The following is a 13,207-nucleotide window of genomic DNA, read 5'->3' as shown; positions in this document are numbered from 1 at the left end:
GACTTATTACAGAGGGAGGGTATAATTAGCAGTGTATGCTAGAGGCTATATTGACATGTAAACTATAATTCTGGATTTTGAGTCCCCCACCCCACCCCACCCCACCCCCACCAACCACCACCAATCTAATTGAAAATGCAACACATACATGATTTGGGAGGTATCAGATCGCGCTCCCCCCCCATTGGCAATTAGATCAGTCTTTCTTTTTTTCCCTTCCTTTATTTTTAGAGAGAGAGGAAGGGAGAGGGGGAGAGAGAGGTAGAAACATTGACAGAGAGCATCGATTGGCCACCTCCTGCATGCCCTACAACCTGGGCATGTGCCCTGAATGAGAATCAAACTGGTGACCTCTGGGTGAATGGGTTGACATTCAATCACTGAGCCACACTGGACGGGCAGTTAGATCAATCTTGATTGACAATTTACCCAAATAACTTTTGAACATGGGCATGAGAAGCCTCATTTGTTTGTAGCACTGTTCAAAAAGTGACACTGCCATTGTACGCTAACCTGGCCCCGAGTTATAGCTACAGGGAACCTAAATTCTGGTCTTTGTAGAGAACACATTTCTAACTCCTGATTTCAGTTATTTTAACGAGGCTTCAAAGTATCTTGGAACCTCATGTAAATGAGTCTTAGTCTATCATTTAATATTCTTGTCTTTGAATAACCTATCTCCTAGATAACAGGTGATAGTTGCAAATCTTTGAGTTTAGGCCTCCACTTGCAAATCAGGCTACCCTAGGATTGGGTATAACAGATGTGGATAATATATTCAGAACAGCTCTTCATGGAAAAATTTGGGGGTCCTCAAAGTTAACTGACTTGCTTGTTTAAAATAGATCCTATGCCTTCCCTGTAGTCTCCAAAATAATAATTTAAATGCCTTTTTGTGAGAGTTTAGCAGTAGATAATCAGTTCAAATAAAAATGAATGCCATCATAAAGACTTAACTATATAATAAGAATATTCCCATGTATCACATACATTATCCCTAGAAATAGGAATTTGTGGCTCAAATTATCTTTCATTTTAACACTTTCTCTCTGCTTTGCCATTACCTGGTGTTCAGCCCTTGAATACAGCGTTTTTCCTCAGTCTGTTTTCTCATCTTTAAGAGGTTGGACTGATTCAGCATCCCATGAAGTCTAGACTGTGGAACACTGTATGAAAGTTACCTGGAGAAACATCTGTAACAAAAATTAATTAATAAAGAAAGAAAGAAAGTTATCTGGAACATAAAATTGCAGATTCCTAGACCCCATGCCCAGATATTCTTAGCTGGAATAGGGCCTAAGAATGTATTTTTAACAATATCCCATGTGGTTTTCATGTACACTAGAGTTTGAGAACTAATGAATTGAATATAGGCCCTTCTGAATAGAGATAATCAGGGAGTAGACTGTTACATCATTTTTTCCCAAGTGCATCTGTATCTGTTTTATTTAGTCTTCTATCTTCACAAAAACTTTCTGAGGTTAATTGGGCAGAGGCTATTGCCCCCGTTTTACACATGAGAAACCCAGGTGAGTGAGGGGCTAAAACTGACCTGCTTGAGGAGAGCTAGTGTCAACCTCGGGTCTAAAATGCAAGTTTAATGATATACTCTTTATTTTTGCCCCCTAGACCAGGCCTCAGTTGGCATCGAGCAGACTTATACATCACTTCTCATTATTGCAAGTCCTCGGGCCCAAGTAGGCACATATACCAAAACACACACCACAGAGTTGGGAAGAAAAAAGTTCTTGAGAATGGTGTATGATAGCCACCTCTTTATTAGATTCTAAGCCCTTTACACTCATACTGCTTTAGCAGGAATCTTGACCTCTGTGGTCTTCTCTCTGAAGTGATGTTGCCTGGGAATGTGACCTAGCAACGAATCTTATTTCAAAATTTCTTTACAACAGAGTTTTTGGAGGAACTGTTCTCACTTGTAATAATGTCCTTGATCCTGCTTTGACCACTCTTCAGCTTCCACTGGTTCTTCTTACTTTACTTGCACCGCAGACATGGATCTTCTCCAAGATTTTATTTTACGTCTTTTTTCTTAGCTCCCCCATTGCTTGACAGGGTACTAATGTGCTTGTCTGGTTCTCAGATCTCTCTGTGTATTCCGTAAGTGTCCCCTGAGCTCTCTGGCTTTGTTTTAAAAACTGTTCATTGAATATCTCCATCTGAAGGCCTCCCCACGCAAAATAACCCCTTGTCTGCATTAGAATCCAAGAGTGATCAATAACAACTTCTTTTTTCTCATCTCCTTGATGGAGTGATCTCCAAGTTCTAGTGGATTCTGCCCCCCAAATGTCTCAGCGTTGCCTAGGACTGGTTCCTAATCTTAGGAGCTAGTTTTATCAAGAACCCCCTGATCTCTATATTTCCTCACTTTATTTCATCTTTTAGCTTATTGCCAGATGTGTTTAAAAAGACAAATGTGAGCTTTGTTTAAAAAATCTTGGAATAAAATTCAGTTCTTACAATATAATATGAAATATCCCTGACTGGTTCTCTCCAACCTATCTCTTTATTCTCATTGATTTCTAATATACATATTTTTTCCCTAACATTTTAACTTATTTGATACTTTCCCCTAACTTTTTCAAGTCCTTTTTCTACCTTTCTAATGTTGTATCAGTCTTCTCTTCTCTCCTTTCTGAGTCCTTACCATTTCCTTACACTTCCATGCTATATAGCACTTTTCCCAGCTGCTTAGTCCATTCGACTTAAATTCCTGCACATACCTCCCCCTTCCTCCAAATAAAACTATTAGCCACTTTTTCCCCCCACAGACCTTTTACTCATCTGTTAAAGCATTTGTTGGATGTTAATAGTGACGTCCTTCCACTTGTTCAGTGCCACTGCCTTGAGAGCAGAAATTACTCCATCCACTTTAATAGACCCTTATAGCATGTAGTATCTGGCACATTGTAGTAGCTTGGGAAATACATTGAATGGATGGTAAGTCCTGTAAGTATTTTTAATAATTAGAGGTGATTACAGAGCTAGGCACTCCAGACATCGTCTCCATACCTCAGGGAAGAAGGTTGAAAACCTTTACAAGCAGATTGCTAGCTGTTCTGTTGTTGAGTGGTGACTTAAAATCCTTTATTGATAGTTTTTTCTAGTACCTAATACCCCAACTAACATAGGAAGAGCTCCCTTTATCCAAATGAAAATTACTTCCTTCCAGCATAGACACATTCTGTCTTGTTCTCACTGGAGAAGCAGCTGGTGAGTAACTCAGGCCAGTGTTGCAGGGTCCTTTTTATGCTGATGTTCTTCTGTGCCAGTTTTCCACAGCACAGTACGTGAGCCAGAGGGACCCAGTATGGGTGGGTGGTGGCTGGAGATTGGGATGCAACAAGTATTTATGCCTGCTTGGAGGCGGAGAGATTGATAAGTGTCTGAAATATTTTTGTTTGTAAATGAACAAATGGAGGTCAACAGGTTATGAGAAAGGAGAGTGGGGGAAAAAAGTAATGAAAGGTTTTGCAGATGTCCTTTAAACAGATGTGATGTATTAAAGCTTCTCTTGTAAGGACATATGTCGACTGGGCTATTATGTCATCAGGAACTCTGCAGCTGAAAGACCTGGAAACTCTCTCTGCTTCAGGAAGCACACCCTGCTCTCCACATGTGCTGCTGCCTCTACTCTTCATCTACCCCATAACTTGGTTACAGCATGGCTCTCTTTGCCTTGCCTCCGCCCTTCCATCTATCTTCTGTTCCTCATTCCTTTTCTCTATTTCTCTGTTTCATTGAGGTATAATTCACATAACATAAAATTTACCCTTTTTTTAAATTATTTTTTTATTGATTTTAGAGAGGGAGAGGGAGAGACAGATAGAAACATTGATGAGAACATTGATGTTTCTGTCTCTCCCCCACCCTCTCCAAAATCAGTAAAGAAAAAAATAAATTGCGCAGTCATTGATTTTGATTATATACATAAAATTGTGCAACTGTCACCACTGTCTAATTCCAGAACATTTTTAGCACTCTTAAAAGAAACCCTGTACCCATTAGAAATCATTCCTTCTCCTCTCTCCCCATACCCTCAATCCCCATTCCTAGGGAACCACTTGTCTACTTTCTAGATTTACCTATTCTGGCTATTTCATATAAATGGAATCATACAATATATAATAGCCTTTTGTGATTGGCTCCTTTCACTTAGCATGTTTTGAACATCTATGTTGTAACATAATCCCTGTTAATCTCTTTCTGCTGCCCTTTTATCTTGTCAGTTTAACTCACACTATCTCTAGCTGCACCTTTTTTGCTTCTGACTTCACCGCTAACTACCTGTTTCTGTTAACCAATTCTAGGTTCTTTAGAGCAGTGCTGTGCAATAGAGCTTTCTGTGATGATAAAAATGTTTTGTACCTCTGCTGTCCTATGCATTGCCCACTAATCACATGTGAGTAGTGCGCCTGAGGTACTGGATAAATTAAATTTAAATAGCTACATGTGGCTAGTGACTATTGTCTTGCTTAGTGCATCTGTAGAGGAACTCGATTGGTTAGGCCTATCTTTCTGTTTTAAGCATAGGTCATGGTCTTAGGTTTTTGGCCAGTGAATGGATCAGTCTGTTGGGTTAAGAGCCACCCCCTGGTCTAGTCATCTGGGGCCCAGGGATGGGAAAGAAGTTGGACAGAACATCAGCTCTGTCCCCTGAGCTGGGCTTAGGCTGGGAAGTTTTAACACGGGGAAAGATAGGAGAAAGAGAAGAGAGTTTAGGAATTTTGAGCAAATACTTGCTTTGAAAATGAAGCTCTTTATTTTTTCCCTTTTGTGTCTCTTCCAAGTTGATTCTCTGCTCTATTTTCCTATAGCATGTTCAGTGCAGAATTAGGTAGACAGGACAGCCTCTGGTCCTGATTTCTCAGTTTCTCATTCTTGATGATTTGCCAGTTGCTGCCATTATTGCTTCTGCTGTCAGAAGCAGAACATACAGGTGGATTGGTGCCATGCCTCTCCCCTAAAACACTTGCTGCCTTCTTATTTCCCTTCTTCCCCCACTGCTTCAGACCCTGCTTGTTCTCTCTTTCATCTTACTCCCAGTTCAGTACTTCTGAAGAAGAATTCTACAGACTTGCCTTTTAGAAATGACAGGTACACCATAGACAATTCTCCAGGGGGCTGCTGAATTCACTGGCTGTTGAGTAGGTGTAATACATACACATAATTCATCATCACTGACCCTAAGGAGTTCTCCATCAGTGGGAGGTAAGGCACAGATTTAAGAATGGATTTAGTGATATGTACAGTAAATGTCATACCTCAATGATATGGGATCCTTGGCATATCACACTGGGCATCTTGTCCCAGGTGACTTTTTTTTTTAATCTTCACCTGAGCACATTTTTCCATTTTTTGTTCAGACAGAGCGGGAGGGAGAGAGAGAGAACCATCAACATGAAAGGGACACATTGAGTGGCTGCCACCCGCAGGACCCAACCAGGGCCGGGGACAAACTGCAACCGAGATACATGCCCTTAGCGGGAACCGAACCCGGGTCTCCCTGGACCGCAGGCCAACGCTCCAACCGCTGAGCCAAACCAGCCAGGGCCCAGGTGACTTTTTTAATGCAGTGATTACTTTTAACTACAGACAACATATACATACTGGAAGTATACATGGAAGGTTGCGGATGGAAAGGCATTGTTGCTCATCTCTTCAGACACAGCAATAGTTGAGAAAGTTTGTGACTGCTTATTACAGATACATAGGTATACATGTGGTTGCTTCTCCCTTTTCTAGATTATCTCTAGTTGATGTTACTTTTATTTCTAACTCTGTTTTCATGCTCTCTGAACAAATATTTTTCTTATTCATCTAACACAGCGACTGGCTTATGTAAGTACCCAGTATTTATTGGGGGAAGAAACAAGCCAGTGGACAACTTCAGTTCCATGATATCCACAGCATCATGAGCCTGGCCCAATAATTTGCTCTAGTCTAGAAGTGTTTCTCAAACTGGTGAAAGACTGGATCCTGTCTCCCCTACTCTCAACTTGTAAAATACAGAAAAAAACAATTGAATAGAAAACAAAATAAGGTGTAAATTTGCATTTTGTGTATCTTTTTTATTAGATTTAACATTTACAAAATTATTTGGTCCAATTGCTGTAAAAGTTTCTAAAGAGTTAAGTTTGAGCCCAGCCAGTGTGGCTCAGTAGTTGAGCATCAACCCATGCACCAAGAGGTTGCCAGTTCAGTTCTTGGTCAGGGCACATGCCCCAGTTGTGGGCCTGATCCCCAGTGTGGGGGCAAGCAGGAGGTGGCCAATCAGTGTTCTCTCTCATTGATGTTTCTTTTTTTTTTTTATCCTCACCCGAGGACATTTTTCCATTTTTTGTTCAGGTAGAGTGGGAGGGAGAGAGAGGAACAGAGAGAGAGAAAGAGAGAGAAACATCAATGTGAAAGGAACACATTGAGTGGCTGCTACCCGCACAACCGACCAGGGCCGGGGACAAACTGCAACCGAGGTACGCGCCCTTAGCGGGAACCGAACCCGGGTCTCTCAGGACCGCAGGCCGACGTTCTAACCGCTGAACCAAACCGGCCAGGGCTCATTGATGTTTCTATCTCTCCCTCTCCCTTTCTCTCTCTAATATCAATAAAGAAAAAAAATTTTTTTTTAAGGAGTTAAGTTTGACTATTGTCCCTGGTCCTTGGGCATTTTGAGCAGCACTGCTCTTGGGGATTCTTCTAATGAATTGGGATTGGGATTGGGATTGGGATTGGGATGTTCATGGATTAGGTGGAATGAAGACATGGAGAAAGATTCCCAGAGTAAAGAGAGAAAGGAAGAGCATTTGTATGGAATGCTGAGTCTCCACTGAACTTTTGGATAAACCACAATCCATGTGCTGACTGTGTTAATGCTTTTGCAGTAAACAGTGATGTATAAAGTTTAGAAATGGCACACAAATACAGATGGAAGGGACAAACTGAAAGCAGTTGCCTCCAATATAATGCAAGTTAATAAAACCCTGCCTGTTTTCCAAAATAGCTGTCAGCTTCCTTATCACCAAAATATTCTGAGCACCATTGGGAGTCTATGTTAACCCTCCCTAGAATAGAAATACGATGGCATATTAGCAACATTTTAATAAAATATTATATTAAAATTGGTAATTAAAGTTGTTTGGAGAGGTCATAGAGAATGACACTCATTGTTTCACTAGTCATAGTGCATTTTTTAAATTTTTTAATTAAATGTATTGGGATGATGTGACGCTGGTTAACAAGATAATATAGGTTTCAGGTGTAGATTTCTATGATACATGATCTATATATTGCATTGTGAGCCCATCATCCAAAGTCAGATCATCTTCTGTCACCATATATATGGCTCCCTTGACCCTCTAATACAGGTAGTTTGTTCCTGTGACAATCAAGTAATCATAGAAGATAATAGCTGCTCTTAATTTGTGAGCCCTCTTTATGCACAGCATTCATTTTTATCACTGTTAGTTGCTTGAATAGGGGAATTGTTGAGAACAAGAAATTCTTCTATCCCAAGTTGAGTATGTACTTACTTTGAACCAGGCACTATACCAGATGTGGCTAAAAGAATGAATAGGAAAACAGTTTCTGCATTCAAGGAGCTCTAGACTAAGATCTGTAGTATGGGGAATCTCTACAGACATAACGACAAGAGTTGGTCTGTATGCCATTTGTCTGAACAGCTTTTGATAATAAGTTAATGCTGGGTTCTATAAAGGTGATGTGAGAATAGCCCTTGTTGAGTGTTTAGTTACAATTTCGGATTTTTTTTTCTTTTTAAACTTTATTGTTGAACTTATTACAGATGTCCTCTCTTTTTTCCCTCTTTGAACTCCTCCTCCTCATACCTTCCTCGCTCCTGCCTTCTCCACACTATTGTCTGTGTCCATTGGTTATGCATATATGCATATAGTTCTTTGGTTTATCTCTTCCCGCCTTCCCCCATTCCTTATGAGATTCATCATTCTAACAACTAATTTGTACTTCTTAACTCCTTCACCTTTTTCACCCACCCCCCTGCAGCCCCTCCCATCTGGCAACCAACAAAAAGTTCTTTGTATCTATGAGTGTGTTTCTGTACTGTTTGCTCATTTTGTTTGTAGATTCAGTTGTTGATAGATATGTATTTATTGTCATATTTTTGTTCTTTTATTCATATTTTTGTTCTTCCTCTTCTTCAAGAAGACCCCTCAACATTTCATATAATACTGGTTTGGTGGTGATTAACTCCTTTAGCTTTTTCTTGTCTGGGAAACTCTTTATATGTCCATCAATTCTAAATGATAGCTTTGCAGGATAGAGTAATCTTGGTTATAGGTTGTTGTTTTTCATCTCTTTGAATATCTCTTGCTACTCTTTCTGGCCTGCAAAATTTCTTTTGATTCTATGTATTAGGTAGAGTTGCTAGGCCTCCTAGGATGGCCTATTGTAGTAGGTGTCCTGTAGGGTCCAGTGGCACAGCCTCCCTAGTCACCCCAGTGGGGCCCTTGAGGTGCACCCCTCATGTGGACTGTCCACCCTTCTGTTGTAATTGAGTCTTGATTGCAGTCTCATTGTGGCTTTATTTGGCGGGGAGGGGTATGTGCCCCTAGAGGGAACTGAACCTGGGACTCTCTGGTCCGCAGGCCGATGCTCCAACCGCTGAGCCAAACCGGCCAGGGCTCATTGTGGATTTTTTAATTTCATAGTTGTAAGACTTCCATTCTTACAACTGGTTCTTCTGTAGTTTAGATTTGGTTGTGGAAGGAGGTGAGTGCCACTTTACCTACACCACCATCTTTTTTTTTTTATCCTCACTCGAGGATATTTTTCCATTTTTTGTACAGATAGAGTGGGAGGGAGAGAGAGGAAGGGAGAGAGAGAGAAACATCGATGTGAAGGGACACATCGAGTGGCTGCCACCCGCACGACCAACCAGGGCCGGGGACAAACCGCAACCGAAGTACGTGCCCCTATCGGGAACCGAACCCGGGTCTCTCCGGACCACAGGCCAACGCTCTAACCACTGAGCCAAACTGGCCAGGGCTACACCACCATCTTGATGGAAGACCCAAGAGATTTAGGAATTAAGAGACAGTGGTTGAGCTGCTTTCATAGACTCATAATTCTCAGTAATCTTCAAATATTATTCAAAAGATAGCAGTGGTGTAAGAACTTGTGTTTCCTTTAATGAAAACTATTATTTTATTTAGGATTAGATATTAAAGCATGGCAAATTTGAATATGATGATGTGATTCTGGATTTCAAGCAGGAAACACTAACAGGAAAGTTCATTATGATGGCTCTTTAGTTGTTAACTGCTGTAGATAAGATCTTAAAACAGTGGTAGGGAAGGTCTTTGACTTACTTTGAGTGGTAGAAATATTGAGTGCAAGAATTCCCCCTAGATTCTTGGTAATTGCAGGGGTAGCAATGAAGGAATTAAAGTATGAACAGTTTGGTGTGATAGGAATGGAGGAATTTGTTGACATTGTAATAGTTGCAGTTGGTAAGGGAATGAACTGCTAAAGTCTTGGAAAAAAAATAACATCAAATCGGATAACTTAGAAACAGTACAAACCTCGAAAGATGACATCATTGTTTGTTTATGTAACAATCATTTTTAGAGTTTAAGAGGCAAAGTCTTGTTTTGGTCTGGGGGCCTGCCTCAAGAGCACAAGGCTTAGCAGCACATGAGACAGCCACATTCAAAGACCAGCATTCTAGTCAGCCCTTAGCTTTGACCTTGGAAATCAAGTGCTTCTGTTCTAATGTCTACTGAAAGAAAACTTTATTATCTATCATTATTATTGAGAGTCCTGAATTTTATTCATAATTAATAGTCATTTGTGATTTTATGGACATTTTAAGTTCTGAGAATTCTCATGCTAGACAAGGAATAAGTGAGTTTCTTAATTAAAACCTAGAGTATCCTAATCAGAATGCTGACTTTAGTTTGGGATCTAATTCTAATGGGAGGGGGTGGCCATGGTGAGGGTGGACCAGGGAACTCTGGTAAATTGAATGAAAGTCATGAAAGGAAGTATCCCCCCCCCCCCCCCCCCATTTTCCCTTGAAGTAGTTGAGATCTTGAAAGCAAAGAAAACGCCACCTGGAAAGCAGCATGAATATATAATAGTAGTTTTATTTTATCTAATGCAGCTCAAAGAAAATGAACGGCACCCTGGACCACCCAGACCAACCGGATCTTGATGCTATCAAGATGTTTGTGGGCCAGGTTCCGAGGACCTGGTCTGAGAAGGACTTGAGGGAACTCTTTGAACAGTATGGTGCTGTCTATGAAATCAACGTCCTAAGGGATAGGAGCCAAAACCCTCCTCAGAGCAAAGGTGAGGGTTTGGGTTTTATGTGTAATTTTTGTCTTGTGCATGCTGTCTCATTTGCCAGGATGTTCCTATGATCATGTTGGGGGGGGGTATCTGTTCTTTTATAGTAACCATATATTCTAGGCTAAACACATTTAATGGCTTAAAAATGTAAAGTTATCGCCCTCGTCGGTTTTGCTTAGTGGTTAGAGCGTTGGCCCTTGGACTGAAGGGTCATGGGTTTGAATTCCAGTCAAGGGCATGTACCTGGATTGCCTCTCTCTCAAATTGATGTTTCTTTCTCCCTCACTCTCTCTCCACCCTCCTCCACTCTATCTAAATTAATGGAAAAATATTCTCAGGTGAGAATTAACAACAGCAATAAAAAATTAAAAGTGAAGGTGAGCCTTGGCTGGTTTGGCTCAGCAGTGGAGTGTCATCAGCCCGCGAACCAATGAGTCGCAGGTTCAATTCTAGCCAAGGGCATGTACCTCAATTGTAGTTCATCCCCAACTTTGGTCAGGATCATGCGGGAGGCAACCAGTTGATGTGTCCCTCTCATGCTGATCTTTCTCTCTCTCTCCCTTTCTCTTCCTCTCTCTCCCTCTCATTCTAGCTGAAGATAAATAGAAAAATATCCTCAGGTGAGGATTAAAATAAGTAAATAAATAAAGTTAAGGTGACTTCATGAGAATGATTTGTAAATTGGATCTTAGGTAGTCCTTTAAGTAAACCAGCCACATAAGGTTTTCTTCAGTGTTTTGGCTAAGATAAACTAATTCTAATGGGAAGGGATGGCCATGGAAAGAAAAAGACTGTCCATGTCCCCATGGATTTTTGTTAGTGTATATAAAGGCCTTGTAGGAAGACTTAGCAGGTAGGAGGGCCTTGTTTGTAGGTAACCTATTTGCTGTAGCCTATAAAATGAACAGAAGAAAGGCTGAGCTGTTTTTAGATATACCCAGCAGAGTGGAAGTTTCACAGGACTGATGGTAGATAAAGCATTAGCTTTGCTCCTATACACACAGAGACATACTCTTATTTTTCCAAATGACCAATTCAGAGTAATTTTCTGTGAAAGCTGTTCTACAGTGCAAATGTGAACAAGTATGATTGTCATGTTTGAAACCAGTTTAATAACAGGATCTAGAGACAGGAATTTCTCGTTTTGGCATAGTTATCCAAAAACATAAAGTATTGTAGTTTCAGCCCTGGCCAGGCAGTTGGTTAGATGTCATTGTGATCAACCAAGGTTGCAAGTTTGATCCTAGGTCAGGGCATACAAGAATCAACCAATGAATGCATAAGCAAGTGGAACAATACATTGATGTTTCTCACCCTGGCCGGTTTGGCTCAGCGATGGGAGCGTTGGCCCATGGACTGGAGAGTCCTGGGTTCGGTTTCCGCTAAGGGCACGTACTTTGGTTGCAGTTTGTCCCTGGCCCCAGTTGGGGTCATGTGGGTGGCAGCCCCTCAATGTGTCTTTCTCACATCAATGTTTCTCTCTCCCTCCCTCCCTCCTTCCCACTCTATCTGAAGATAAATGCAAAAATGTCATTGGGTAAGGATTAAAAACCAAAATTGATGAAAATTAAAGTACTATAGTTTCTGAAAATGATTGGCAATATAACATGCAATAATTTAAAATCTTAATTACAGGGTGATTTTATTTTATTTTATTTATTTATTTTTTTTTTTTTTATCCTCACCCGAGGACATTTTTCGATATTTTGTTCAGATAGAGTGAGAGGGGGAGAGAGAGAGAGAGAAACATCGACGTGAAAGCGACACATCGAGTGGTTGCCACCCACACGACCCAACCAGGGCTGGGGACAAACTGCAACCAAGGTACGTGCCCTTAGCGGGAACCGAACCCGGGTCTCTCCGGACCACAGGCCGATGCTCTAACCGCTGAGCCAAACCGGCCAGGGCTACAGGGTGATTTTAAAGAAATCTATATCATATCTCTTGAACTGTGGACCCAAGATTTACAAAATATACCTTCTTCCTCCTATCTCCAGCAAAGATACAAAGCACAAAACTTACAGATCTCACATTAGTACCATGCACTGTTAGAAGCTTAATTATATTTTATGAGAACCAAGGGTCCAAAAAAAGATACTAAGAGGTTCTTGCTCTTAAGTCATTTTATAACTTAATAAACAGTAACTATGTTTGAGACACATGGTAGAAATTGGCTACAGTGCAAGGAGTGGTTTATTCTTTTTTTTTAATATATATCTTTTTTTCTCCTCCTCTCCGTCCTACCCCCCTCCCACCCCCCTAGCATTGTTGTCTATGTCCATTGGTTATGCATACATGCATATAAGTTCTGTGGTTCATCTCATTTATCTCCCCCACCCCACCCCCCTGCTCTGAGGTTTGTCAGTCTGAACTATACTCCTTTCTATGTCTCTGGGTCTATTTTGTTCATCAGCCCACCTTGTTCATTATATTCCACAAATAAATGAGATCATGTGGTATTTGTCTTTCTCTCATTGGCTTATTTCACTTAGCATAATACTCTTGAGATCCCTCAAAGGATAAGAGATCTTTCTTTCTTACAGCTGCACAGTATTCCATTGTGTATATGTACCACAGATTTTTTATTCACTCATCTATTGATGGACACTTGGGCTGTTTCCAGATCTTTGTGATTGTAAATAGTGCTGCTATGAACATAGGGGTACATATATTCTTTCTGATTGGTGTTTCAGGCTTCTTAAGATATATTCCTAGAAGTGGGATCACTGGGTCAAATGGCAGTTCAGTTTTTAATTTTTTGAGGAAACATCATACTGTTTTCCATATTGGCTGCACCAGTCTGCATTCCCACCAGCAGTGTACTAGAGTCCCCTTTTCTCCACACCCTCGCCAGCATTTGTTG

The 13,207-nt window shown here is 40.8% G+C and overlaps 1 protein-coding gene across 24 annotated transcripts in view; it reads left to right on the top strand.

Annotated features, from left to right (window-relative positions):
- Window positions 1-13,207, top strand: part of CELF1 (CUGBP Elav-like family member 1) — an 88,892-nt gene that overhangs the window by 54,364 nt on the left and 21,321 nt on the right. For 23 of the 24 annotated variants that reach the window (XM_036258454.1, XM_036258452.1, XM_036258448.1 and 20 more), the window contains one exon: window positions 10,157-10,344. In XM_036258454.1, the coding sequence (XP_036114347.1) occupies window positions 10,157-10,344 (188 nt within the window). Of the gene's footprint in view, window positions 1-9,212; window positions 9,280-10,156; window positions 10,345-13,207 lie in introns of those variants that run through there. The other variant, XM_036258458.1, reaches the window with a different exon arrangement.

This window comes from Molossus molossus, unplaced genomic scaffold, assembly GCF_014108415.1.
Source record: "Molossus molossus isolate mMolMol1 unplaced genomic scaffold, mMolMol1.p scaffold_m16_p_13, whole genome shotgun sequence".
Classification (NCBI taxonomy): domain Eukaryota; kingdom Metazoa; phylum Chordata; class Mammalia; order Chiroptera; family Molossidae; genus Molossus; species Molossus molossus.
The sequence above is the reverse complement of the archived record's forward strand: the minus strand, read 5'-3'. Positions and strand labels throughout refer to the sequence as shown.